General features: G+C 46.1%; 3 protein-coding genes across 5 annotated transcripts; 1 reads left to right on the plus strand and 2 right to left on the minus strand.

Moving 5' to 3' along the window:
• Window positions 1–911: 911 nt before the first annotated feature.
• Window positions 912–15,204, minus strand: KIF22 (kinesin family member 22). Of its 2 annotated transcripts, none has more exons than XM_066628472.1 (13): window positions 15,088–15,204; window positions 10,973–11,178; window positions 10,128–10,255; window positions 9,839–9,987; window positions 7,877–8,317; window positions 7,521–7,674; window positions 6,242–6,344; window positions 3,941–4,118; window positions 3,188–3,317; window positions 3,027–3,103; window positions 2,131–2,334; window positions 1,496–1,555; window positions 912–1,010 (listed from the first exon to the last, which is right to left on the minus strand). In XM_066628472.1, exons 2-13 carry the CDS (start codon window positions 11,170–11,172, stop codon window positions 975–977), a joined length of 1,860 nt encoding a protein of 619 aa, XP_066484569.1. In that variant the 5' UTR covers window positions 11,173–11,178; window positions 15,088–15,204; the 3' UTR covers window positions 912–974. The 2 variants fall into 2 exon arrangements, with proteins under 2 accessions (XP_066484569.1, XP_066484568.1); XM_066628471.1 differs by having other exon boundaries at window positions 3,015–3,103.
• A 680-nt stretch (window positions 15,205–15,884) lies between these two features.
• Window positions 15,885–19,478, plus strand: PAGR1 (PAXIP1 associated glutamate rich protein 1). Of its 2 annotated transcripts, none has more exons than XM_066629071.1 (5): window positions 15,885–15,948; window positions 16,610–16,758; window positions 17,764–18,160; window positions 18,308–18,390; window positions 19,080–19,478. In XM_066629071.1, the coding sequence occupies exons 3-5, from the start codon at window positions 17,766–17,768 to the stop codon at window positions 19,262–19,264; spliced, it is 663 nt and encodes a 220-aa protein (XP_066485168.1). In that variant the 5' UTR covers window positions 15,885–15,948; window positions 16,610–16,758; window positions 17,764–17,765; the 3' UTR covers window positions 19,265–19,478. The 2 variants fall into 2 exon arrangements, with proteins under 2 accessions (XP_066485168.1, XP_066485170.1); XM_066629073.1 differs by lacking the exon at window positions 15,885–15,948 and adding an exon at window positions 16,012–16,186.
• Window positions 19,479–23,120: 3,642 nt separating this feature from the next.
• On the minus strand, window positions 23,121–26,850 carry ASPHD1 (aspartate beta-hydroxylase domain containing 1). Its single transcript, XM_066629069.1, has 3 exons — window positions 26,094–26,850; window positions 24,639–24,752; window positions 23,121–23,230 (listed from the first exon to the last, which is right to left on the minus strand). Exons 1-3 carry the CDS (start codon window positions 26,848–26,850, stop codon window positions 23,121–23,123), a joined length of 981 nt encoding a protein of 326 aa, XP_066485166.1.
• Window positions 26,851–27,743: the final 893 nt, after the last annotated feature.

Raw genomic sequence — 27,743 nt, forward strand, 5'->3', positions numbered from 1 at the left:
GGAATTCCTAGCATGTATGCACTGCTGAAACAGAGACGCCTGAAACAGAGACGCCTACAAGGACATCTGCAAGAGGGATCTGAAGGACTTAGGAGTGGACCTCAACAGGTGGGAAACCCTGGCCTCTGAGCGGCCCGCTTGGAAGCAGGCTGTGCAGCATGGCCTTTCCCAGTTTGAAGAGACACTTGGCCAACAGTCTGAAGCAAAGAAGGAAGGCCCATAGCCAGGGAGGCAGACCAGGGACAGACTGCACTTGCTCTCAGTGTGGAAGGGATTGTCACTCCCGAATCGGCCTTTTCAGCCACACTAGACACTGTTCCAGAACCACCATTCAGAGTGCGATACCATAATCTTTCGAGACTAAAGGTTGCCAACAACATGACATGACAAGCATACAAGCTTATAGTAACACGCAGGCTGCTTCATGAAAGCCTGAATGCTTGAAAAGACCAGATAAATGTGAAAAGGAAGTAGTTCACCATGGATACTGGATTCATGGATACAGGGGGCCTGTCTGTATTTCTAAGCCATCTTGGTGGCCTCTGCAGGGAATAGAAGGGCAGCACAGAGATTTTTTTAAAAATACAGATATAGTCGGAATTCCTGACAGTTCACTCAGCAGGTGGGTAGATAAATTGAGATGCCACCTTCCCAGCTCTGTCCCACTCTGCACTCCTTCTCTTTTTCCTTCACCTCACTCCTTTCTTCCTTCATCCCTTGCTTGTCTTTTTCCTTACTGGCTATGTGAGATTTCTTTGTGGTCACAGGAGCTGGACTATAAGGTGGAATAAGGTTCACAACAACAAGGTTGCGAGGTTTTTTGTGATGCAACAGTAAAAATAATTGTTCCAGTCATATCAGAATTCTCCATTTTCCTTTTATATATTGAATTAGTTTTAAAAAGACTATAAATAAAAAAGGAATTAATACCCCAAAACATAATCATCAATAAAACTGGATGGGGGAGGATAAAGTTATTCAAGATTTCCAATACTGCTCAGGATATTGACCTATAAAGAAGGGGGGAGAAAAGGGGAAAAACAGAACAAGAATGTTAAAAGCAGCTTCTATAACACTATTCTTCCCCTTCCTCCACACATACCCCACCTGGCTGTATCCATTAGGTAGGCAAAGTCCTTCTCAGAACTACCTCCACTCCACCAGAACAGTACAATGATTAACATTAAGAACTGGCACTTAAATGTATCTTCAACTGAAACACTTTGGCAGAAAGGTGGAATAGCTGGAAAGTTGACTGTTAGGCAGGTAAATAATACCTGTGGGCTAGTAAATTAATTTGAATGCATTTGAATGCATTAATTTGAATTAACTGAAAATTAATTTGAATTTACATGTCACCACCAAAAGCCATTTCTTATGTTCTGATCAAGTTGTTCATGCAAGACAGAATAGATCTTCACGCTAGACCCATTTCAGAAGAAAAGTGTCTCTCACCCCACCCACTCAGTTCATGCAAACTGTACTAACCACACACCTTCAGAAAGGAAGCTGCTTGCTTGGCTGAAACACCTTCCACTTTTTCAAGGTCTTCTACCTGGATTGAAGAGAAATGATGCGTTAGTATGCTACCAACTGGACATATCAGCCAAGGGTTAAGAGAACCTTGCAGAAGGATGCAGACCGGGAGGAAGCCCAGTGAGATCTACTGTCTTTGGGTCAATAGCAATCTTGATGAGTGTTCAAGGGTGAGGGAGATGACTTCATGCAAAAGCTATTATGGGCTTAGGGATGCAAGGTAGCTGTACTTGCTCCAGTGTCTTAGTGGAAGTAGAAGCCTTTTTATAAGAAAACTTCTCTGTCAGTGGCAGAGAGCACCCTGGAAAAGGCTTCTCTTCCCATCCGCTCCCAGAACTGAGGTGGAATCAAGTCAGCCTGATGAATGTATCTCAAACTTTTTGAGACTGAAACCCAGCTCTTACACCCAAGACTGTCTACCAGACCAGACTATTGCAAGTTCCTAGTTTTGGACTCAGTCGGGCCTGTTTAGACAGTAAGCAAAAGTCCATGCAGGGCTGTCTGAACAGATATTCCCTCTCTCCAAGAAGCAGCTGCATCACCCATGGGAAGGCTCCCTGCTAAGAAGTGTTGCATTCCTCAGAGTCCACTGACCTTTTTGAAAGATCCATGGTGGCACCTCCAGTCTACAATGAGTTGAGCCTTTTTCTTGCCAATCTGATGCAGGCCCATCAGAGCCTTCACAGAGCCTGTGTTCAGTAGGGCTAAAATGTTCTCTTTGCTGCGAGCCAGCAAATCAGGTCGCACTGCCACCTCCCACTCAAGAGGAGCCTCATTTTCAGCACTAGGGGATGCCGTCTGAAGAACAGACACAAAAGGAAGAAGCTGTTAGCTGTTGCACTGACTTCTGATCATTTCTTGACCTGCCCTCTCCATCCTTTCATCCAAATTCCTTTATCAATCCCACTTATTATTCACGTGAAGGGTAAAAGCCACTGGTCAGCCAAATGGCTTTTGAACTAGGGAACACCAAGAGCTCCTTGGAAGTTTGTCAGGAATTCCTCAATGGGGAGAAAAACCAGTAGAGAGCTTGTCCACCATAACAACAAATAATATCTGTGTGCCTTCCTGGTTCTCAAAGGAAGTGGCAAGACCCAAAAGACTGGCTAGTGTTCTAAGGAATTAACATGTCCCCTAGGCCATGCCCCAGAATCCTTTATAATGTGCAGGGATTCCATGGGACAAGACAATGTGCAAAATGTTCTGTAATGACAAAAAGTTTGAAAGCCACTGGCTCAGACCACACTGTGCATGTATGAGGCACCAAGTTCTGCCCCATTATCTAACTGAAGATCAGACTCTCTGCCCAAGAGAGCAGGAAGAGCAACTGCTAGTCAAAGCTGAAGCTGACAATTCAGGAATTTTGTTCTGTCATCGCAAAACTATCCTTTTCCGACCATATAAGGTGGCCTTCCCTGACATCTCACCTATCCCAATCCCCAAGTATTCAATGCTGCTTGCCTCAAAATATCCCCCACCTCTTTACGCACCTTCCTCTTCCGGCCTCCTTTCTTCCGGCTGATGACAATAATACCATCCTCCTCCTGACTCTTCTCAGGTGTCAATACTGGAGAGACAAATATAGGGAACTGAGACTTTCAGGCTGTGAAAGAGAAAGGATCTGGAAGTCAGGATTCCAGGGCCTTCTTACCTTGCTGGAAGGGCAATACCACTGCCTGCTTTCGGGGTCTGGCAGATTTGGCAGGAACCCGAGGGGCAGGAGCACATTCTTTATCCTGCAGAACCTTGGCCTCTATCTCTAGCTGTTTCTCTTTAAGACTCTGCCATGAGACAGGGAGTGAAAAGACAAAATGCCATTCAATCCAGTGATTTTAAACAATTTCCAGTAGAGCCCACAGGTGTATACATTTGATCCTTGTTGTGTATATGCAACATGGGCTGAAATGGCTTAATATGATTGTAATAGATGATTCATTGGTAACTGATTTGTTTTAGGTTGTAATGTTTTCATCTTTTACTTGTATTGCATGTTTTTATGTTGTAAGTTGCTTTGGGTGCCCCAGTGTGTGGTAGAATGGTGGGGTAATAATTCATTTAACAACCACCACCACCACCCATACACCAGGGCACCTATGCAATGGACCTGAGAAGCATTTGGCAGAGAGGCTGCCAGGGGGCTCACAGTACACCTACAATGACATGAAGGCTCCAGCAGTATAGAAAGTCATCTCCACATGGGAAGACAAGCCCCACTGCATTAAGCAGCTCCCAGCAAGAGAAAGAATGAATGCTATTTGTTTATATTTCTCTTGTTGCAGCCTGTGCATATTACATGCACAAACTACTCATCCTTGGAAAGATCACAATGGGGCATATAAGGAAAGGGGAGGACTCCAAGCCATGTTCATAACTGATCTCACAGAGCTAGGAAAACTCCTCTCACCATCAGTTCACGCCGTGTCTCCTCCAGCTGCTTTAGAAGGCCCAGTCGCTCTCTGCGTGGTGTGTTTAAGATGGGCACCACCCGACTCCCAGAGCCTGCCTGCTGTTTCTCCAAGGCCTCTAAACGCAAAAGCCGTTCAGCTAGGGCTGGCTCAAGATTCTCCAGAGGCAGCAAGGAACTGGAGAAGAGAAAGAGTAGAGGTTCTTTACCAGCCCGCAGCTTGTATTTCTGATCAATCTCCAGAGCCACGGGTCAGTCCATGCAAATCAACTAAGTTTGACATATAGAAGTGGAGAGGGGCTTCAAGGCCATTTAGTCCAGCCTCCTGCTGGAAGCTGGAAATTCCTCTCCAGTCTAGAGCATCTCCAAAATGTACCCGTCAAGCTTCTGCTCGAAGATCACCTGCAAAGGAGAACCCACCACTTCCCTCAGTAATTGATTCCATTGTCAAACTGTGTTTACTTTTAAGAATTTCTTCTTGAACTGAATGCTCCCCTCATGAAGCTTAAACTCATTAAATCTAGTTCTACTCTCTAGGGCTGCAATCCTATCCACACTTTTCTGGGAGTAAGCTCCACTGATTCTAATGGGACTGACTTCTAAGTAGACAGGCATTAGATTGGGCTCTAGGACAGCAGAGCTCAAATTTTTGTCCTCTTTCATGCAACAGCCTTTTACGTGTTTGAAGAGTGCTATCAAGTCACTGGTCAGCCTTCTCGTCTCCAGGTAACACATACTAAGTTTCCTCAATCTTTCGTAAGAATATAAGTGCCCTGCTGGATCAGGCCAAAGGCCCATGTAGTCCAGCTTCCTGTACCCAGTGGTCCACCAGATGCCTCCGAGAGCCCCCAAGACAACAAGATACCTACATATTTTTGCCATTCCCTTGCATCTGATATTCAGAGATAGGCTACTTCTAAAATCAGGATGATGCATATTCCCATCGTGGTTTGTAACCTGTGATAAACTTTTCTCCAGAAATCTGTCCAATCCTTTTTAAAAGTTACCTAGGCCAGGTGCCATCACATCCTATAGCAAGGAGTTCCACAGTCTAATTACACCATGGGTAAATAAATATTTTCTTTTGTCCCAACTCTCCCAACACTCAGTTTTAGTGGATGTCCCCTGGTTCTCTGTTGTGCGAGAGGGAAAAGAACATCCCTCTATCAATCCCTTGCGTAATTTTATGTCTCAGTCATGTCCCCCTTCAGACACCTTCTTTCTGAAGAGCCCCAAATGCTATAGCCTTTCTTCATAAGGAAGGATCCCCAGCCACTCATCATTTTGGTAGCTCTCTTCTGCATCTTTTCCAGTTCTACAATATCCTTTTTGAGATGTGGCAACCAGAACTGTACACAATATTCCAGTACTCATAGGGAACTTGTTCTCTAGACCCTTAACTATCTTTGTTGTCCTTTTCTGAACCTGTTCCTGTTTGGCTATATCCTTCTTAAAGTGTTACACCCAGAATTGGCCACAGTACACCAGAGGAGGTCTGACTAGCATGGAATAAAATGGCTAGTCTCCTGGTGATTCCGAAACTATGGTTCTACTAATGCAGCTTAGAATCACACTAACCTTCTTTGCAGCTATATCATATTCTGACACATTCAGCTTTTGAGATCCATTGCAACACCAAGATCCCTTTTGCATGTTGTACCACCAAGCCATATATCACCTATTCCATTCCTGTGCCTTTAATTTTTGGGTTGGATACCCTCTGTCCCACCACAGAGTAGAAATTTTCAGGCAAGTTCAACATTATGTTATCTTACGTTAGAAGAGGGTATCTATATCAGAATCTACAACAGTGGTGCTTAATCATGACACTTTCTTGGGATACAGCCCACTATATCTAGTAGAAATAGCACAAAAATTTTAAAACATGTGCTCTACTCCCAGGCATACTACAGTCAGTCCTTATCCACGGTTCAGAACACATGGATTTGAGCCAATGCGGGTTCAAAAACCTGAATCTGGAGGACCCAGAGAACACCTTTGGAGATGACCGAAGTGCCTCCTCACTTCTCAGGCCACCAGTGGGGCATACCAGTGGCTATGCCCCACTGGTAGGGGAAAGTAGTTTTGGCTGTTCTTGATGAAATGTCTCACCAAAGTCCATGATGACAATACTTCCCTTTTTGTTGATCTGGCACACAACATCCCCCTATACCAATTCCTTCAGCTGAGTGTTTCTAGAGAAGAGTGGTCACTCTCCTTAAGGAGCATGAAGGGATTTGACCCTGTTGTGAAGTGCAGCTAGCCCTTTTACCCATCCTTGGAGAAGATGTGGAGACAGACCTGAGTGGCTTCTCCTCAACAAGAGGTTGCTGCTCTTCTTCTGGGCAAGGTCTTTTGGCCTCAGGACCTGCATCACTGGAACTTGCAGAAGGTCTCTTGGATGCTGCCAAGGGCAAGGAAAATGTTATGTGTTTCTATCTCTTATCAGAAAGATTTACAGGCAATTCTAAATCAAAATACAGTAACAGTTAAGAAAAATAAATCACAAATCACAAACAGCAGCACAAACACCATTGTCATCTTTCCTTGTGTACGTTGAACATGGGGAGAAAGATATAGGAATGTGTCAGCCCGGCAAGCCTCTGCCCCACGACTGTTTTTCTTGCTATATTTGTTTTAGAAGTCAGTGCTAAGTCCTATACAGCATAGGACTGGGATACCTCAAGGACCGCCTTCCCCCATATATTCCTGCACGTCCCCTGAGGTCATCAGAGAGCCCTTCTCAGGATTAAAAGGATGCCATCTGAAGCCAGAGGGATGGCAGCAAGGTGTACGGCCTTCTCAGTTGTGGCAACACACCTCTGGAACCAGCTGCCAGAACATCTTAGAGCAGCGTCTTCAGTATATGGTTTCCAGCGGGGTTTGAAAACCTATTTATTTCAGCTGGCATTTGGGGAGCGAGGTACTCCCTTACGGACCCCTTAATTCTTAATTTTTAAAATTTTTTTATGCTGCTATAAATTTTATCTGCTCTTTTATTGTTGTAACTTTTAAATTATTTTATGGTTTTAATTTTTTTTAATCTTAATATTGTATTTTGTTGTTTTAATGTGATGCATTCTGTTGTACACTGTTTTGAGTATCAGAAAAGCAATATAAAAATCCCTTAGATAGGAAGGTGATAGATGTCAGCAGGTCAAACAGGGTCAGGAGTTGTGCTTGGCCTTTATTTGCATCTGTAAGGGCAGTTCCCTTACGTTAACCTGAGTCCACTGACTGCTATGTGCTGAAGTAGTCAGTGCACCTGAGGAGCAACCTGTACACAAGGTACTTTACTAAGAACTGCTCACAGATAGTCTGAGAGGTGCTATTTCCCTAGATTGTCCGTGGATGGTAAGAAGCGCTAATTGGGAGTTGCCGGTCTGGTCCACTGAGGTATGAAATGGTGAATTAGACTGGTGCCATAAAACGTTCAGCAGCTGTTAAGAGTTAAGTGGTTTATGGCTCCGACTAGCTGCTACTTTTCACAAAAATCATGGCTCCCTGCCATTTCTTTCCTGTGGCGGGGGGTGGAGGGAGAGTCACTGTAATCCAGAACAAAAGGCAGAGCTCAGCTTACCAACATCTGGCAGAGTTTCCTGTGTGAAGGGTTTGTTTATCACCTTCTTGGATTTGGCAGCAAAGTTGAGGCTTGTCAGTGTATCAAAATAGTACCTCTTCTCAGGGGCAATGTTTGCAATAATCAAACTGTGTGCACTGCCACCCAGGGAATCCTAGACAAAGATAATGATATTTACAATATGTTATTTTCCACCACCAATCCCTTCTCCAAGGAGCTTGGGATGGCATACATGGTATTCCCCCACCCACCATCTTATCCTCACAACCACTCTGTAACTCCCTTTCAGCTTAAGTGAGCTTCATGGCTTTCCCGTAACTTCCTGCCCTACCTGAGAAAATAGGCATTCCACCTACCTGCAACAGACGAGTAAGTTTGCTGTCCCTGTAGGGCACCCGAGGTAGTCCCTGGTTCAGGGCATCCACCACCTTGCTGAGCACGAAGAGCGAAGTGTTGATGGCCCCACTCTCCTTCAGCCTCAAGCCTTTGTTGCCTGTCCTTCGGTTATCCTCTGAGCCAGCTAAGTCAATGAGACAAAGCTTGGCAGCCCGGCGGGCATATGGAGGCCAGCCTTGGGTCTGGCTTACCCATACCAGCAGCACAGCATGGCTACGGCTTGAGCGCTGATTTAGCTGTGTGGATGCTACTGTCCGATTGCAGCTGGCAGGCAAGAAGTGGCTTTCAAAGTCCGAGAAGCTGGTGATCTCTCTCTGGGTCAGGCCAGGTACCAGGATCTGGTGCTTTTGATCCTCTCGGATTGGCAAATCATGGGAAGAGGGCTCAAGGAGATCCAGAACCTAGGAGATGACAGATAACCCACTGATCTCCTAATCTACCTGGTGGTAGGTTGGAACATTGGTTAAATAAACCAACTCTCAAGGACTGGAACACTGCCAGCCCTAATTTATTTCCCACATTCTTACCCTGTTCTTCGGCCAACAAGACTCCAAGAGGAGCTTACGTAAAAAGAGCAAATCACTAAGAAAATTCAAGGTCTGGGAAATTGCCTTTATGGCTTCTGCTCCACAGAGCAGTGGTTCTACTGGCTTCTGTGAGGGAAGCAGTAGCAGCAAGAGGAGGTGGCAACAGCAATCCTTTGTCTTGTTGGCTGCGGTGAATCACAGCGACCAGCACAACAAAACAAGTGCAATGCTAAAAGGGCAGAGTGTCGTAAACATAGGGGGGTTTGGGGTGCTTAGGGTTCTTGGTTCTCGAACCCTAAAGCCCTCAAGGCCCCTCTACTCAGTAGTACTGCCACCACCCTGTACGTGCCAGTGCCTCAGTCCAGGGACGCTGAGACCCTCCAAGTTTAATTCTATCCCTTGCAGGCACCGAGCTCTTTCTCCAATTAAAGCCTCAGTCCTCAAGTTACTAGACCTCAATGAGCACTTGGTAGCTTGCAGAACGGCTAGGCAGGATTCTGAACCTTTGTCCCCAACAGACAATGAAACAACTTAGTAAAAGATATTTTAGTTTATTAAGTACATAAGGTTACACACTCTACAATAAGGCAGAAAATGCTAGAGGCATGAACATCTAGAAAACATATCAGCCATAAAATAATAAAGCTAGCTGGCTATCTCTGTTAATATCTCTCACCTGGGTCAGTTACTCTTGTAGATCTTTTAGCTCCAGGGCTACCTATGAGGCCAGGTGTCCATGATGGACAATGGAGCTCACATGCATGCAGGATGTTGCACCCAAGAACTCTGTCCAAGAAGGAACACCCCCCCCCCCCGGCACTCATTATTATACTTCTTATGCTAATAGTACTGAGGTGACTTCATACTTAGACTGTCCAATCAGACCCTTAGAGGAACAGAACCTTCTCGAAGTTGGCTTGGTTGCTAACTCCTCCTCGTTCTTACCCCTCCCAACTGGAGATCCATAGCTGCACTCCATCACGCTTGATCAGGTGCCTCTCTGTCTACTAAGGTGCTAAACATTCCAATGGGTTGTAATTCTTGTTATCTGTCCTTTCTGGCCAGCAAAGGAGAGACAACAATCCTTTTGTTTATTTATTCACATTCTTGCAGCTAGGAATTGCTAGCAACTTCTCAGTTACGCTGTCTTAGTTTGGTTTAGGCTTCTACTGCCAACCTAGGCCTAAAATGCACTTATTCATGACACAGAGTGCAAATGCATTTCTAGTATTCCTTGCTGTAGTTCACAAGGTCATGTTCTCCTCAGAATGCCCAAGTTTTCATCCTTGTTCAAAGCAGCCTTCTTCCACAAAGAGTCCACAAGCCAGCCCCCAAGTCCTTCCCACTGAACCTGCTAGATGCAGTTTTCCCCTCACCTGTAGCAATGTTTATTACCTTCTCTTGATAGATTTCCAGGTAAGACATGGAGACTGAATACTTCCACTCATCCCCCGAAGCATCCCTTGTCATCTGCAAGACATCCCGAACAGCTCGCGGTATCACCCCTGGCTGATCTGGACTTCCTAGCATAGTGTGCGTCTTGCCTGCCATTTTGGCAAGAAGGAAAAAAGAAGAGAGAAGGAAGAGAAAAAACTTAAGACCACCTCCTGGCTTGATTCCAACCCACTTGCTGCCACCAGCATTTCTAGGCTGGTTTAGGTCATTTATCCTCTTACAGATTTACCTGCTCCAGTGGGTCCATAAGCCAGAATGCTGGCATTCTGTCCTTCCAGCAGATAGCGCAAGACAGGCTTAACGGATCCCATGTAGACATCATGCTGGGTGGATGTGTCATCATAAAAAGCATCAAAACTGTTGAGAACAGAGAAGAGGATTGTGACCCGCTGGCTTACATACAAAAATGCCTTTGACAGGCTCAGAACTTTAGCCCATTCGGCTTAGTAGTGTCTACTCCAACTGGCCATAGCCCGCCCTACAAGGTCTCAGGTAGAGGACTTTCCCAGGACCAACTGTCTTTTTTTTTTTTTAAACCGGAAATGCTGGAAATTGAACTTGGGATGCAAGTCAGATTTGTCCGCCACTGCAACACAGTCTCTTGATTTCTTCGAAAGAGAAACAGTATCTAAAGCAATGAATGCAGCCCTGGAAAGCTCCCTCACCATCGCCTGGTCTCAGGAAAATCCCACTCCCATGCATACACTCTATTATACACCTATACGCATTTCCAAACCAAGGATGGACAAAGGACTCTAATTTCTGATCCTGCGATACAAACAGCAATAGAGGCTATGTGAAAAACCTTCCTTTATGTTCCTTAGCTGCTCTCTCCCATGCATGAGCCAAGATAATGGCAAATACAGCAAGTGGCAAAATGCCTCTGTTGCTGTGTGCTTGGGAGTGAGAGAGATAGAGCCTGCTTCTTGACTTCTGTGAGAGTAAGTCAATGGGCAGAACCAATGCTGCTGTCCCTAGATATTGCCCAATCCAAATAAATCAGTCATTGACAGGGGCTTTATGGAACTATAACTAGAAGGCATGCAGTTCTCTTGAACACTCTGCTCAACTCACTGGTATTTCATTGTTTCCATCTCATTTCTCCAGTTGAGGATCTCCAAGGAGTGGGAGTCCACACCTCGCACGCATGGGGCATCCTGACCCTGTCCAGTCCCCACACCAGGACGCAATCGCACACAAACCCGCACTCGGGCTGGTGCATTAGCAGGGACACGGCGGAAATCAGTCCGGCTTAAGCGTTGATGAGTTGTCATGAGTACCTATGTTGAGAAAAAGTATAGGGTGAGATAAAAGGGTAACTGACAGCACACCCAATACATAAAAAATGGCTTGATTCCTATCAAATTGAGATCACTTTTAGTACCCTCATGTTCCTGTCAGCCCCTGGAATCTTTTTGAATAATCCTAACACCACCACCCCTGCCCGATCCACACTCTTACTCTCAAACCCTGCAACCATGTTGAGTTTCATAGCTCCACAGACCAAGAATAACCAGGTGCTAAGCTGACCGAAAACTGTTCCAGCCTCATTTTGACTCAGTCTTCATGAATACAGGGAAGTCACATATGCCCGTATTTCCTAGTCACACAACTTCCTAAGCAGGAGGTACCAACCCCTCAAGATAACATGAGACATTTTCAGTTTCCAAGACTGATTCTTGAACAAAAAAGTATTTTTTTTTCATTTTAGTAAGAATAACAGTAGTGTTCTTGTCCCAAAGAGTCACTCTTAAAGGAGGAAAAATGGTGTGGAAGATTAAAGATCAAAGAAACTCAAAAATAACATTTAAAACATAATTCTATTACAAATGCCCTCACTTTTTTTTTTAAGAATTGCAACATACCCCAGCTTCAAATCCCCACTAACCCACAGATTTGATCCTGATTCAGCCACTATTGTCTGTCTAACCTACCTCTCAGGGTTAATGTGTAGAAAAAAGGGAAGGAAGAGAAAATCCTGCACACTGTTGCAACTGCTTAGGAAGGGCAGGATAGAAATGTCACTTGTTATTAATATCAGCAAGCTAAACAACTGCTTTTATTCTGGATTAATTCAGAATGAGGACTGTTCGGATATACTGCCTCCAAACATAGAGGACCAAATTTGCTCACACACTTTTCAGCCTTCATTGGCTTGTGTGGTGCTTGGAGGAGTGGGAACTGGGAAGACAGCTTCCCTTGTTGTGGTGACCAGTGCAGGACCATGCCCCCCCCCTTAGGCATTTTACATATTAGCTCATAAAAAAGGGAGCAATGCCCTCCTTAGACTGTGGCACCATTTGGAAGTTTTGCTCCATAATATTCCAGGAAACTAATAACACTGTTTTTAGGGTGTCTTTCTATATATGCTCACAGACTCTCCAGTATGTGTTTTGATTTTTTCTTTCCAAATATTTCACAATGTGGAAGCCCTAATTCTACAAGAGGAAAGAGAGCCTGTTTTCCAGGTACTACAAGGAGCAGGAGAAAAAAGGGGATTTGCATGTGATAGGCACAGATAGGGAGGGATCTCTTCCATCATTGATCCTGCTCAGTTCTTCAGAGCACGCACAGTCTTCTTTGGGAACAGAGAGCATCCAAGTAGCCGCTTGCCTCAGCCAATCTCGCTATGTGGCAGCTTTTCTATGTGGAGGGCGGTTGTCATGAAGCCACCAGCCCCTCAGGCACAGCTCTGGCAACTCCTCTGTACCTGCCCTCTGTTGGTGCCTCCTCCCCATAGTCCTACTGGCTACAGCAAGTCCTTCCAAACCCTGGATCTAGGGTTTCGCTGAATCCTTCCCCCCCATGAGTGGCGCTTACTGTTCCGGCGCACTGCAGCTCTTCAAGTCCCAAGACTGGGACCAGTTGTGTCTGCCCAGAAAACTGGGTGCAATGCCCACTGAGGCACTGCACTATAGATGCGACTGCCCAGAAAGTTGCTTCATCCTGATCTTGGGACACACAGAGCCACGGTGCGCTGGAACAGTAAGTGCCAGTCATACTGGTGAAGGCATTCCCAGTGTGCAGTGGTCTCCAGTTTGGAGAACACTGGGCTAGAGTTAGCAGAAACAAAGGGGAACAGAGCGCCAATCCAGTGGTTCCCAAACTGGGGTCTGGGACCCACCAGTGGGACATGATCAAATGATCAGTGGTTAGTGAAACTGACAGTGCAGATTAGGCTATGGAAATCAAGGGTTAAACAAGCTGCTACTGGAGGAGCACTGCTGCCCCCTCACCATTATAGTCACACCCCTTGGCATCTATAAATCAGGCAGCAGCCTCTAGGGCAGTAATTTTCACCACTGCACCGTGGCACACTGGTGTGCCGCAAATAGTCCCCAGGTGTGCCATGGGAATTTGGGAGAGAGCCATTTATCAGTAGGGCCATGGGGGGGGGTGAGTGCCCCACTAGCAGCACAGTGTGCCTTGTCAATTGTCAAAGAACTGATGGCATGCCTTGACCATTTTAGTGTCTTGCCAGTGTGCCGTGAGATGAAAAAAGTTGAAAATCACTGCTCTAGGGCCTCTAAAAAGTTTGGAAACCAGTGGCTTATGTCTAGCCATTGTATAAAGGGGACTTTTGGAAGGTGCAGCTCAACATGGAAGGGTTTAGAAAGTTGCACTTGCCAAAAGTCCCTCTTCTATACACTGGTTACAGGTGGGGCATTCTGTCCTCTTTTGCATCTAGGAAACCTACCCCTCCTCTAGTCCATGGGATGGAGGTGGCTTTTTGATGGTGTTGTTGTTGGAAGGACTAAACCTGCGTCAAGCTCTCTGAAAATCTAGCCACCATCCCACAAGATCTGAGACACACTTACTCAAAAGTATTCAGAGCCCTTGGATTCCAATGGGATGTCTGTGGCTCCAGATGAGAGACTATAAGAACATAAGAACAGCCCCACTGGATCAGGCCATAGGCCCATCTAGTCCAGCTTCCTGTATCTCACAGCGGCCCACCAAATGCCCCAGGAAGCACACCAGATAGCAAGAGACCTCATCCTGGTGCCCTCCCTTGCATCTGGCATTCTGACATAACCCATTTCTAAAATCAGGAGGTTGCGCATACACATCATGGCTTGTACCCCATAATGGATTTTTCCTCCAGAAACTTGTCCAATCCCCTTTTAAAGGCGTCTAGGGTAGACGCCAGCACCACATCCTGTGGCAAGGAGTTTCACAGACCGACCACACGCTGAGTAAAGAAATATTTTCTTTTGTCTGTCCTAACCCACCCAACACTCAATTTTAGTGGATGTCCCCTGGTTCTGGTATTATGTGAGAGTGTAAAGAGCATCTCCCTATCCGCTCTGTCCAGCCCCTGCATAATTTTGTATGTCTCAATCATGTCCCCTCAGGCGTCTCTTTTCTAGGCTGAAGAGGCCCAAACGCCGTAGCCTTTCCTCATAAGGAAGGTGCCCCAGCCCCGTAATCATCTTAGTTGCTCTCTTTTGCACCTTTTCCATTTCCACTATGTCTTTTTTGAGATGCGGCGACCAGAACTGGACACAATACTCCAGGTGTGGCCTTACCATAGATTTGTACAACGGCATTATAATACTAGCCGTTTTGTTCTCAATACGTTTTGTTCTCAATAAAAGGGGGACAGACAGAGTGCCTCTACCTTTAGCCATTGTATAGAAGAGAGCGTTTGGGCAGGTGCCGCTCAACATGGAAGGGTTTGAAAAGCTGCACCTGCCCAAACTCCCTCTTCTACACAATGGCTAAAGGTAGAGGCACTCTGTCTGTCCCCCTTTATATCTGATCACCCTACTTATTGCCCCTCATAGTCTCTCATCTGGAGCCACAGAAATCCCATTGGTAGAGGCACTCTGTCTGCCCCCATTGCATCTGGCAACCCCACCCCCTTTTTAAGCTCCCTTGGGATGGAGGCAGCTTCTTGGTGGAGTTGGGGCCCAACCCTGTCCAACCTTCCAGGGCCGATGCAGCCCCAGGGAAAGGGAACACAAATTGCCTTGCCTTGGGGGGACCTCTCTGACTGCCTCCCCCCCACAGTAGGGGGTATTGTGTGCCCCACTAGCACAGCTGCATCAGCACTGGAGTGTTGAGCAGGATCAGGCCCCTGGTCCCAGAAGCAGGCATTGGAAGGGCCAAACCCGTGTCAACAGGCAGGTGATCGTCTAAACGGCCACACTCGTGTCAAGCTATATGAAAGCCCCCCCCCGGCTTACTCGGAGGACTCAGAGCCCTAGGACTCCCTTTCTCTGGCTCCAGACAAGGCGGCACGACCTGCGCCTTATGCACTGCGGCGAGACCGACGCCCCGGAGACTGCACCGGACCACCTCTCATCCCTGGCCAGGCGACGCAGCCAGACTGAGGCAAACCCCAAGCAGCGCCCAACACCCGATTGTATTTCGCGCTAGCCCCGCCCCCGGAGGAAACGGACCAATAGGAGAACAGGGCTCTCGAGTGTCGCGCATGCGCATTTGAAACGCGCAGGAGTTCTGCACCGCCGAAAGTCCAGGAAGGAGGAGAGAAACGTCTGCGCATGCGCACTAAAGCGACAAGACGTTAGGGAGAACTGCGCATACGCAAGATGGCGTTCGGAAAGCACTTAGAGGTAGTAATAGGCTAGACTCACACGCACCGCCGCAATTGGCAACTTCCGGTTTCTTCACTCTAATTGCATATAGTATGCAAATATGTAGCCAAGCTTTCACCACAGCAAGCTCGAGGTTTAGAGCGACGCCACACATAGAGAATCAAAGTCAATGGCGGCTTTTTTTTTTTTTACAAGTCGTTCGACTCTGGTCACTTTCACTACATCTATGGAAAGGGAGTCAACGAATGGACAGCAAGCGAACCATTTGACGTAAAACGAGGTGGGGAGGAACTGCGCATGCGCAGAGCAAGGAGCATGCGGCTGTTTTCAAAAGCTGAGCACGCGCATTTGCTTTATAGCGCTGACTCCCTGGGCGGGGGGAAAGCTGTGGTTATCGATTGTGCTGTTTTCAGCTCTTGCGGGCTGGTTTATGGGGGTGAGCGGAAGATGGCCGAAAAATCGCTCGATGATTCCTGGTTAGATGTGCAGGTAGGTGGGTTGAGCTCAGGGCGCTGTAGTTCCTGTTCATGGCTGAGCCCTGGAACAAGTGGCATGAGTGGGCCACTTCTGAGCATGTACAGAGTGTTTTTTAAAAATTTCTTAAAGGGCCATCTGGACATGCACCTGAGGCTGAGTTATGGAACAAGTGGCATAAGTAGGGTACCTCTAAGCATGTGCAGAGTGTTTTTAAATTTCTTAGAGTGTCATCTGGACCATGGAAGTGCAGGTGAGTTAAAATCATTAAAATCTTCCTATTAAAACCCTGCAGAACTAATTAATTAATTACAAATTAATGCAGACCTTGGACACTGCGATGAATGAACCAGTCAGTGATTTGGATATTTGAAAAGTGAAGCTTCTGCGCTAAAAATGCAAGTGGAAATAAAACTTAAGGAAAATAATGTAGCAGAATTTGGGTGACATTGCTGTTGAAGTGTTGGGCTTTAAATCCTCAGTGGAGTGCACAGACAGCCGCTGTCTTCTGGCATAGCCTATCTCATAGGGGTGTTGTGAGGGGAAGATCAAATATTCCACTGTGAGCTCTTCAAAGAAAGAGAGGGATAAACTTATGCTTCTACTACATATGTATCAACATTGTTCCTGAAAACATCCCAACAAATAACCTTTTCTGTGGTCTTAATCCTTGCAGGCTTGAGCTGTGATTGTCCTGTTTAGGAAGTGACCACTGTGAAGATATTGGTTCTGTGAATACCAGTTGCATCTCTCTAGTGGGACAGGGTTCTAGCGGAGCTTCCTTGCGGGAAGCTCCTTAGCAACTACGTGTGCTCTTAACAAAAGGTATGATTTCGCATGTGATTTTTGGTTCACTGTATCTCCACAAAAATAAAACATTTTCTGGTTAATTGGCCACAACTTTTGTTAGAATGCAGATATTCCAGCATGGTTAGTTTCATTACATTCAGCATTAAATTACCTTTCCATTGATATATATAGCATGATTTTTTTATTCGTACATACCAAAGTTTTCACAATTTTGGCTACTAGTGTCAAGCTCAGCTTTTTGCCCCCCTAAAGCTTGATGCCCAGTGTAGTTGCCACCCCCTGCACCCCTTTAACTATGCCACTGATGCAAAGCAATCAGTATCGTGCTTTTACAAGATGCTATAAGCAGAATGCTTGTAGATAGAAAAGCAGGCAGGAAGCCTGCATGCTAGGAGGGCAATTCAGATAATGCTAACAGGAATGAGAAGTGCAGAAAACAGTGTTATGTGTTTTTATTTTGTTATCACTGAAAAATCACACCTGTAGGCATGAGGTCTTTCTGCAATGGTGCTGACTTCAAAGAGATTCAGGGGGGCCTCTTTCTTTTGAACTTTAAAATGGTGTCATCCTTAAGAAAATTGATAACATAAAGAGATTGGGAAACAGAATCGATCAAGGCAAATTCAGTCATCAAAAGGTGTGAATAGTAACAATAAGCCTTCAGAAATGCACTGTGTTAGTATAAATAATATGAGAAGTAGTTAGGTTTATATCCTATTATTTCTCCAAGTTTACTGTGTTTCTTCTTGTCATAATAGCCCTGTGGAGGTGGAGAGGAAACTGCCATCCCCAGGTCACCCAGGAAGCTTCCTGGGTAAGGGAGTGGGGTTTCAACCCAAATTCCATGGTCAAATCTTGCTTTCTAACCACTATACCACAGTGGTTCTTGTTTTGCTGTGCGTGGTCTCCAAACTGGCTGCCAGTCCAGGAAAGTTCTTGGTCAGTCGCACTGGCGTCTTTAAATCCTCACCTTTGCCCAGTCTGTCCATTGGTACTGTGACATGTATTTCAATTTTTCAGCCATGGATGAGGCCAGCACTATGGAAGAAGGGGAAGTGACCTCGGGGATGCAGTCCTTGGCAGTGGAAGATGGGCCTGCACCAGATCTGGCTACCCCCACTGAGGAACAAGAGGAGGCTCCTGGAGAGGCAGAGGGGGAGCAGGCAGGGAAGGGAGATGAATCTGCGGAAGAAGATTGGTGTGTGCCCTGCAGCGATGAGGAGCTGGACTCCCCAGACAGCTGGATGCCTCCCCCTGAGGAGATCCGGCGTCTCTATGAACTTATCGCTGCCCAGGGAACCCTGGAGATTCAGGCAGAAATTCTGCCCCGACGCAATCCTACCCCTGAGCTTGACAGCGAAGATGAGGATAAATCTGAAGGGCAACCTGAGCACCAGGAAGAAGAAGAGGAAGAGAAGTGAGAACATGGGCTTTAGACTTGAATTACCATGGGGTTTGGAGGGAAAACAAATCAAGGTTTGAGCTGATAAGGGGAGGAAGGAGGGACTCCTGGTTGAAGTTCTAGCAGGATTGCATTGGTTTTCATTCTCTCTGTCTACTGCAGGCCTCATGTGCCCACTGAGTTTGACTTCGATGATGAACCTTCCTCGCCTAAAAGCTCCTTGATTGATCGTCGGAGAACCCCTGGTATGTAAAGCCAGTCTCCGCTGCCATCCTCATGCCTTTCTGAAAACCCTAGAATTATTTGGCAGCTTTGCCTGAACCAATAGGTTCCATTTTCATTCTCAAGCACTTATGCTTGCTTGGGTTTAACAAACTACCTATTTCCTGTTCTTCTCCCACAGTCCTGGCATTCATCCTACTAAACCATCTCAGGACTCCTTCAGAGGAGATAGGAAGCAGGACTGGAGCTCCTGTGCTCTGTGGCAAGAGATCTCTGAGCTTCCCTTGTAACGCTAAGACAGATTGGTCAGAAGTGTTTGCTGTTGTCCAGGCAGGGACATAGAAAATGGAGCATGGTAGGGTTATGTGGGCCTTTATGGCATATGTTCAGTCCCCCACAGGAGTCACTGGCAGATGCTAGACCTCTGCAAACGTAGGGTAGTATATCACTGATGATCCTTCTGCTCCATAGCGGCAATTGGGGCATGCAGGGAACTGCGCAACTCCCTTCCACTCCCTGATCAATGTGGAAGACAGACCCTCTTGTTAAATGAGTTGAGACACAACCAAATCTACATTTTGTGTTCTGTGTCAGATAGGGCCTTGTGCGTGTTAGGAACCCCTTGTATTTGAGGCCTGCCTTCAGTTTTGAGAACTTCTGTCCTGTGGTAACGTGCTCCTCTCATCAGGCCTCATTTTGGTTTCTTTTTCAGGGACCTTGGCTAAAAGCCAGAAGAGGGAGGCCCGCATGGACAAAGTACTGTCTGACATGAAGCGTCACAAAGTCTTGGAGGAACAAATTATGAAGACGGGCCGGGACCTCTTTGACCTGGATTCGGACGATGTGCCCACTCCAAAACGGCCGCCAGGTCTCTTTTTGCGTCAGCGCAAATACTGATAGCAGCTGTGAAGATAGGCCTCTTGCCTCAGGACTCTTTGGGGCCACAAAGAACCACATACTCTTGGGTTTGAATGCAAGGGAGAGGAAATGAATGCAAAGACCCTTGGGTTTGGGCAATAACTTGGATGGCTTCTGAATCAGATCTTGCAAGGGCTACAGGAGGAACTTTGGATTTTGGGGGTGTAATAAAACTCTGTGAGTTTGTTTTGAACTTGTTGATCTCCTAAATTGGGGGAGACTGAGAGTTGCAAGAAGGGCACTGTTGAGATCTATAGTTCCACCTGCCCACCCACACCCTCACTTATGCGAGTATGTTGGTTGCTTTTGGCAAGCATGACAAACCTCAGCCTTCCTTCTGATTTTGTTGATGGGGAAAGGACAGGGTATCATTTTGCAGTTTAGCAAGTAGAGCATGGAAGCAACATGCCTCAGCTGCCTTCTGAGCTGGGGTGGTCAGATATGCTTGGAGCACTGTTGAAACACAATGCAGCTGCTGGGATGACTCCTTGTGTGGAGTTCAGGAGGTACAGCAGGAAGCAGGGCAAGACCTGGTCTTGTGGAGAGAAGGTGTCCTGGCATAAAACATTTTTGGCTAGCAAGCCAAAATCTGTGGACTTCCAGCCAAAAGCAGCATGAGGGCTGGATGTGTATCCTAGTATAAGAATTTCCTACCCTGCCTCACTCTACATAAGAAGAGCCCTGCTCGGACATACCAAAGGTTCATCTGGTCTAGCTTCCTGTATCTCACAGTGGCCCACAAAATGCCTCAGGGGAGCAAACAAGATAGCTCTGCCCTGTTGCCACTTCCTTGCATCTGACAATCGGAGAGAGCCTACTTCTCAGGGCTTGTAACCTGCAATTTTTCATCCATAAATCTGTCAAATTCCCTTTTAAAGACATCTAGGTCAGATGCTATTGCCACACCCTGTGGCAAAGAGTTCCAAAGGTTACACAACAGGTAAAGAAATATTTTCTTCTGTGTGCTCTAACTCTCCCAACACTCCATTTTAGTTGATGTCCCCTGGTTTCTAGTGTTGCGTGAGAGGGAAAAGAACATCCCTCTGTTCCAGTGGCTCTCAAAATGTGTGTCCAGAACCCACCAGTGGGTCATGACCCAATTTTTGGTGGTTTGCAAAACTGATGGGACAGATAAGGCTATGTGCATCAAGGGTTAAACAGGCTGCTACTGGGAAGCACGCTGATAACCAATCACTATTGTAGCCACACCCCTTGGCATTTATAAATCAGATAGGGTGGTTCTCAAACTTTCCAGGAGTTCAAGAATCAAGCTTTGGCAGGGGTGGGGACTGGGAGGGGGGTTTTGCCCCAATGGTGCCATAGCGATTGCACACTGCGGAGACCCAGGGGCTTGTCTCCCTATGCAGGAGGTCTGTGGGCTTCAGAGCGGATCTGGGAGGCCCACAATCCCCTCTGTGGATCTTCCCAAAGTGTCTTATCCTTCCAATCGGCAGGTTGGAGTGCACTTCTGGTTTTCACCTCTCTCGAGGCCTGCAGACCCCCCTCCCCAGGTAGAAAGACAAGCTCCTGTGTCCCCATGGCACTGTGATCACTGCAGTGCCACCAGGGCACCCATTCCTGGGCCCCTGCCCTTAAGGAGGAATGGCCCTTTTTTTACTTCCAATGGTGGGTCACAACCCACCACTTTGAGTACCACTGCTCTAGGGCCTCTAAAAAATTTGAAAAGCACTGCTCTACTCACTTTATGCAGGCCGTGCATAATTTTATGTGTCTCAAATCACATCCCTATCAAGTGCCCTTTTTCTAGACTGAAGAGCTCCAAATACTGTTGCCTTTTCTGATAAGGAAGGTGCCCCAACCCAGCAATCATTCTCTCTTCTGTACCTTTTCCAGTTGCATTATATCCTTTTAGATATGTGGTGATCAGGACTTAATGCAATACTACAGATGTGGCCTTACTATCAGTTTGTACAATGGTATTATAATACGGGCATCCTGCCACCCTCAAGATACAGGAAAGTGGATAAAAGGGAACCCTAGCTCCATGGTTCCCTGCACCCCATTACCTTTGTATAGCTTCATTACATTTGTGCGAAGTGATATCGTGTCTTGCTTGAACAAACACTGTAAACAGAAAGTTCATCACAAGACAAGCAGTTTGCACTCTAGAAAGGAGACTAAGGGCAAATGTCCAAGTCCTGCTTCCTGTTGGCTCTTTCTTCTAGGCTGCTTGCCTTGCTATAAGCCTTCTGCTTATAGTGTTCAAGCAAGACACATCATTTCACAGGAATGTGATGGGAGGGCCACAGAGAACCCGATCTGCAACTACTGGGGGATGCATGTATTGGCCATTTTATTCTCAATCCTTTTTTAAATTATCCCATTGAGAAAAAAGACAGTCAGACTTTTGTCATCCTATTTTGAGATGTCCTGGGAAACAAATTTTTGCCTTTGTGGTTTCTGGTGGGTGCTGAAACACCACGACTGGGGTAAAAACAACCGAAAAGCAGCTCAGTCTGTTCAACTTCGATAACTAAGAAACTTGAGAAAGGATAAAAAGATGGATGCTGCTTTGCTTGCCTCTAAAAACAAAAACCCACAAAACTGTATTTATAACCTATGATGGACACATGGAAAGTTTTTCTCAAACATATAAAATAGAAGCTGGCATTTAAATCTGAAGAGAATAGGGAAGATGCACAGAAGCAAGTGACTCACAGTGTGTGTGTGGGCTGCCGGCATTCAAAGCTTGTTCCCAGCTGCAACCAGCAAGATGAAGGCTGCAAACATGCGTGTATGCGAAGTGCGGACAGAAGGTTCTTGTCTGCTTTTGTACGTGCCATTTGGGATGGTAGTTCAGCCATATGGTTGGGATTCTCCCTACTCCCTGCCCTCCCATACATTGTGAAGTCGTCTCAATTACTTTAATAACTCACAGGGAGACCTCCAGTACCATATTGTTTCCTGAAGCTACTGACCTCTTCAGTCCAATTAGAAGCATTTCTTTTCAGCCAGATTTTGTCAAGATGTTTGTGTTGCAATGTCTCAATTGGATGACAGCCAAAATGTTACCAATCCAAATACTGAGTTGACATTTGGATGGTTGTTTTGTTTCAGAGCCTATGGCTCTTCAGCCATACATCAAGTATCATGTTAATGAGGATCTGGAGAGATTCTGAATACAAAAGAGACGAGACAAAGAAGTAGGGGCTCTAATGATTTTATTGGAGTGCAGGTTAGTAGAGGTTTTTAGGATTAAATCCCGCCACCCAAACTTTACAATATAGATGCAGGGTGTGAATTAACAGAGCGCTTATCTCAGCTTGTTTCTCTTTCCCTCACCCCCCCCCCTTAAATATAGAAGTCCATGCTACTAAAATCACAGGACTATAGAACTTCAATGGACCTCAGAGGTCTTCTAGTCTTGCTCTGTGGACAGCAGCCTCCACATCCAAACAGCACTGAAAAGGTAAGACCCAAAAGAGAAAACAAAGGGCCAGAGGAAACATCAAGTTTCATGTACCACAAACAGAATGGAAGAAGAGTAAACCAGATATATTATGTCACAAAGATCTGTAGATCAAGTTTCTGATAATGTTACAGTGTCACCTGGAGGGAAAGGACACAATCCAAGGCCCATTCTGTGATGCACCCATTGGTTGATCTCAAATCAGATGCAGCATCTCAAAAGCAAGGGTGTATGTGTGTGTGAAGTCCATTCCCTGTCTCAGCTCAGTCTGTGCAAAGGTGAACATAAGAACATTCATACCATACACGCGAGGCCTTGTTGATTGTGAGAAGCAGCAAACGCCAGTAGACAGAGATGGCATTGCAGGGGTTTTCTTGGCTACAGTACCTGATCCTGGCCAGGCATCTATCGACCTGCGGCAAAGATATAGTCTAGGGCCTGCCGCTCGGGGCCTGCCACGTTGGGGTGCCAAAGGTCAACGATAAAAATCACCCGTGGACCATCTGTGGGGCAACCTGCAACAAACATTGTCAGAAAAATATTTTTAGGTAGCTGTCAAATTAGACAAGGTGCTCTCTAATCATCTCAGGATACCCTGTGTTAGTGAGCTGGGTCACCCTTGTATTCTAACATTTGCTTGGTTGTCTATGGTGAGTAGGAATTGACCACAGGTGACCAGACATAACCATGGGTTAAACAGGGCAGTGTTATGTCAGCTGTGTACATTGCTCATTCTCTCATCTAGTCATCAGAGGGCAATACTTGCACTGTGAAAGCCCTAAGTGGTTAGGACCTAGATAGCCTGTATTTCTCTGTCCCATCACTGTGCCATGTTTAGTATCTGAAATTCTGATCCATGCGTCCTCACCAGCAAAAATATGATGGGCATCCATGAGGTGCAAGGCCTTCCCAGTACTGGCACCAACTCTGTGGAATGCCCTTTCTAGAGAGTTGTGTCTGGGCCCCAACAGTAGGTGCTTTATTTGCTTTTTAAAAATGTATATCTCATCTCTCTTAAAGTACATTAGAGATAAGCAATGATGAAACATCAAAACAAACCTGACCGAAAAAGCCACAGCTGCTAAAATAATACCAGCAGCAGCTATAATCTGTTAGAATAATGAAGAATTAACAGCTGTAACAGGTCAGTCCAACAGAAATTCAAATCAGCCAGAGTCGAAAGTCTTTTAAAACAATCCAGTTCTTGACAGTGCACCTGAAGGTATAGAGTGAGGGAGTTTTACAGAGGGCATTCCACAAAATCAGTGCCACTACAGAAAAGGCCCTGTTCCTAGTAGACTCTGCTGAATTTCAGTCAGTGGTGGAACATGTAGCTGAAACAGGACTTCACATGTTGAAAGAAACATACAAAAGGCCACCTATGGAAGATGGTGATCCTTTAGATGCTAGCAAAGACCTGACTTTTTAGAAGGGTGTTTGACTGGGCTGATTGCCTTGTTGGATGCTGCTGGAATATAGCTCTCCCCCTTTTCTATTGATTTTTTGCTGCCATTTTTGTTTTGATGATGTTCTGCATCAATTTTTTTTGTATTTGTTCTTGGTTTTCTCTTTTGGACAGTTCATGCTCATTGTTACTGATCTTCATTTTGAGTTGCCTTGAGTTCTTCTAAAGAGAAAACAGAGTCTGAGAAGAAGTTGCATGTGTGCGCAGCATAGAGGTTGGTTACCTTTCCCCACCCCTGTTGTCAAGGTTGCCAAGGGTTGAATGTTTTTACCATATTACTAGACTGGAGGACTGGGGCTGAGGAAATGCAACATGCCCAATACCACTTCTTGCTTGCATGTTCGCTCTCTTTCTCAATACAAATATATGTATGTATGTTAAAAGAAGAATTTGAATGCAAATCTTTTATAGCCTAATTTGAGAGCTCTGCCCTTGGCCTGCAGCCTTTTTTGTCTTACCATTGTGGGCTGTGGTGTGTAGGAAGGAGTCATCTACTAGGAGGCAGTATCCTTCAGACCAGCACTGTGGCTCACCACCCACAACCAGCTCACAGCCAGGAGGCACCTTCAGCCCTAGAAATGGAACAAAGAGATGGATTTTAGAGGGAAGTGCCTTATACACTGCTTCTGTCTTGCACCACCCCAAACCAGACAAATAGTCATACAGAGAGGTGTTTTTTTAAAGCCTACAAATTCACTGACAAAGGAAACGTAAATCTCACAAAGGAATTAGTATATATTACTTAATATAGGTATGAGCCTCTGTTTTTGCAGAAATTGGGGTGCGAGGGTGGGTGTGTTCAAATAAAGGATAGGTATGAAATGGTGGATAGGTCCCATAGATGATTATGGGTAAGGTGAAATGATGAAAACCAGGAAGGAAGAAGCAGGTGGCCATACAGGACATAGGAACTTTCACATCTGCTCACTGAAGCCTTTTGCAGATGTTGCATGTTTTTGGATGTTTTTGAGAACTGAGAACTTGCTTTAAAAAAAGATTTTAAAAATCTTGAGGTAGTTAAGATTTAAGCGCCTGCATGATAACCATGAATTGCAGGAGGCAAAAAGATGTTTGATAAACCATTCCTCACTTAGCCAACCAATCTACTGATCAAAGTTACTTCCTTTGTGATTTGCAGAGTGCTACACAATTCCTAATGGGGATAGGATTGTGTAGCACCTCCCAACCAACCTGCAAAGTAGGTCATGATTATTCCTATCTTTTGATCTAGGAAACTGAGGCTGGGAGACAATGACTTGCCCACAGTCACAAAGTACATCTGTAGATAAGGTGGGAGCTAAACACAAGATTCTTAGATTCAAGGCCAGCACTAATATCCAGACCCCACAAGGCTGATTCCTTTGTTAGGAAATGACTAGCGCTGTTGCCCATTTAAAAAATCTTACAGCACAATCCAATGCCTGCCTACTCAGAAGTAAATTCTGTTCATTTGGGCTTACTCCCATGTAAATGTGTTTAGGACTGACGACTGAGCTGATTATTATATCAGCATTGCTTTATTTCATTAAGTGTGCATGTATTATATTAAAAAATATATTAAATATATTAAAATTTAATATATTAATATATTAAATATATTAAAATATATTAAAAATTATATACAATATGTACTGATCCATTAATTGGGGGCACCTCTATTGCCAATTAAAATAGCTTGTCATCAATCCAGCCAATTAATTAAATGTCCTAACTGTAAAAGTCAGTCAAGGAGTGTGCTTATCCCTGCTCATTGTAAACAGGGATATTTATTTATTTATTTATTGGGGGGCTAGAGTCAAATAACCCTATTAAGGGTACCCACTCAGAAGGAAGACCCTGGTAATGCAAGTCTGTCCCCATCAGGCTAGGACTGTGATCCTCCCCACCTCTCTGTCCTGCCAGCATTCACTCACCTAAGTGGCACCGCACCCTGGTATTGGTTGGTCCATAGGTCCCGGGTAGCACAGTTCCAGGCTGCAGGACGCTGAAGCACGCGTTTCCAAAGCGGTTGGCATTGACAAAGGTGCGTAGTGCGCTGAGCGCTCGGTATGTCCAAGGGCAGCTGCGACAGTTCTGTGCTATGCATTCCCCCTGTCGGTAGAGGTAATAGCTGTGCCAGCCAGAGTTGGCGTTGGCCATCCATCCCCGTGGCATCGGGGCTCCAGGTGCAAAATCCCATGCAATGCCCTCAAATTCCCGCAAGATAGCTGGGAAGCTAAGTTCGAGGATCTCCACGTCGTGGCGCTGGGACTCACGGGGGAAGTACGGGGCAGAAGGCAAGTCAGGGAGGTAGAAGGTGCTGGGCTTCTGAATCGCAAGGCGGTCACCCAGCTGGTAGTGGGCCTGATCTCGGATGCCTTTGTGCAGTCGGTTCATGCCAGACCACGAGTACCGCTTGGCATAATCACGCAGGCTGCGATAGAGGCGCTGGTTTACGGTGTCGCCCCTGAGGGCCCGGCGAGGGCATCGCTCCTCCGTTGGCACACCCTGTGGATGTGATGTGGGAGCTGCCTGTCCACTCCCCACACGGTAGCAATACCAGATAAACAGCAGGGCCAGGGAGCCCAGCACTGCTATGGCGGGCTCTGGCCGGGGGCGCCAAGAGGAAGTGTCTGGGAGAAGTGGCGACAGAAGGCCATGGAGACCCCAGTCTGCCATGATGGAGGGCATCTTCAGGCAGGGTCAGAACATTCCATAAGCACTTGCCATTCTCTGTGGCCCTCTCATTCTCAGTAGCCTTAGCCTTTCTCTATTCCTCTAGTGCCCTCTTAACCCGTTGCTCTGTGCCTGGCCCATTTCATTCAGCCACTGCACCAATTATGCTCCTTCACACATCTCTACTGCCTGGCTTCAAGCCCCATTGCCTCAGCTTTTCCACAGTCATTTCCCTGCCACATCCCCCACTGCTGTATCTTCTGTCCTCTCCCCATTTCCCCTATCTATCCACTCTCAATGCTACTCCTTTCATCTACCACCATTCCTGTATTTTTATCACCCCTTCTTCCACTTAATCACTTTTCTGTGCTGGAGTCTCTTCCCCCAATTTTCTCCAACCCAAAAGATACCCCTTTTCCTCTAGACTTCCATTCCTTCCTCCCTTCTCATCCCGAATCCCCTTGTTTATCTCTACCTGCTCATTTGCCTGCTTTCCCCTTCATTCCATCTTCTGATATTGCTGCCTGTCTTCTATCCTACCAGTATTTGTAACCACTCTGTTCACTGCAGATTCTCTCTCAACCTCATTTATTTCTCTTCTGGTCCCTGCTAACTCCTCGCCTCTGCTAACTCCTCTATTGCTGTTTGCCCAATTCCTTGTTATGCACGTATGCCATCAGACATCCGGAAAAGATTAGGGTGCCCCCTCCCCATGTACACGCTTTCATCCACCACTGGATTCATCCCTTCCTTTGACGTCTACCTCCTTCCTCGTATCAGCGCCAGGCAAGGTTTTACTGCGTAAATAGCCACCCCCACGCCTGAGATGGCTACTGCATCCCTATACAAACCGCTGCCCCAACCCCCGAAGTCAGTGCATTACAGCACTGAGAGAAGGATCTTGTCAG

Source organism: Tiliqua scincoides, chromosome 5, assembly GCF_035046505.1.
Source record: "Tiliqua scincoides isolate rTilSci1 chromosome 5, rTilSci1.hap2, whole genome shotgun sequence".
Lineage (NCBI taxonomy): Eukaryota > Metazoa > Chordata > Lepidosauria > Squamata > Scincidae > Tiliqua > Tiliqua scincoides.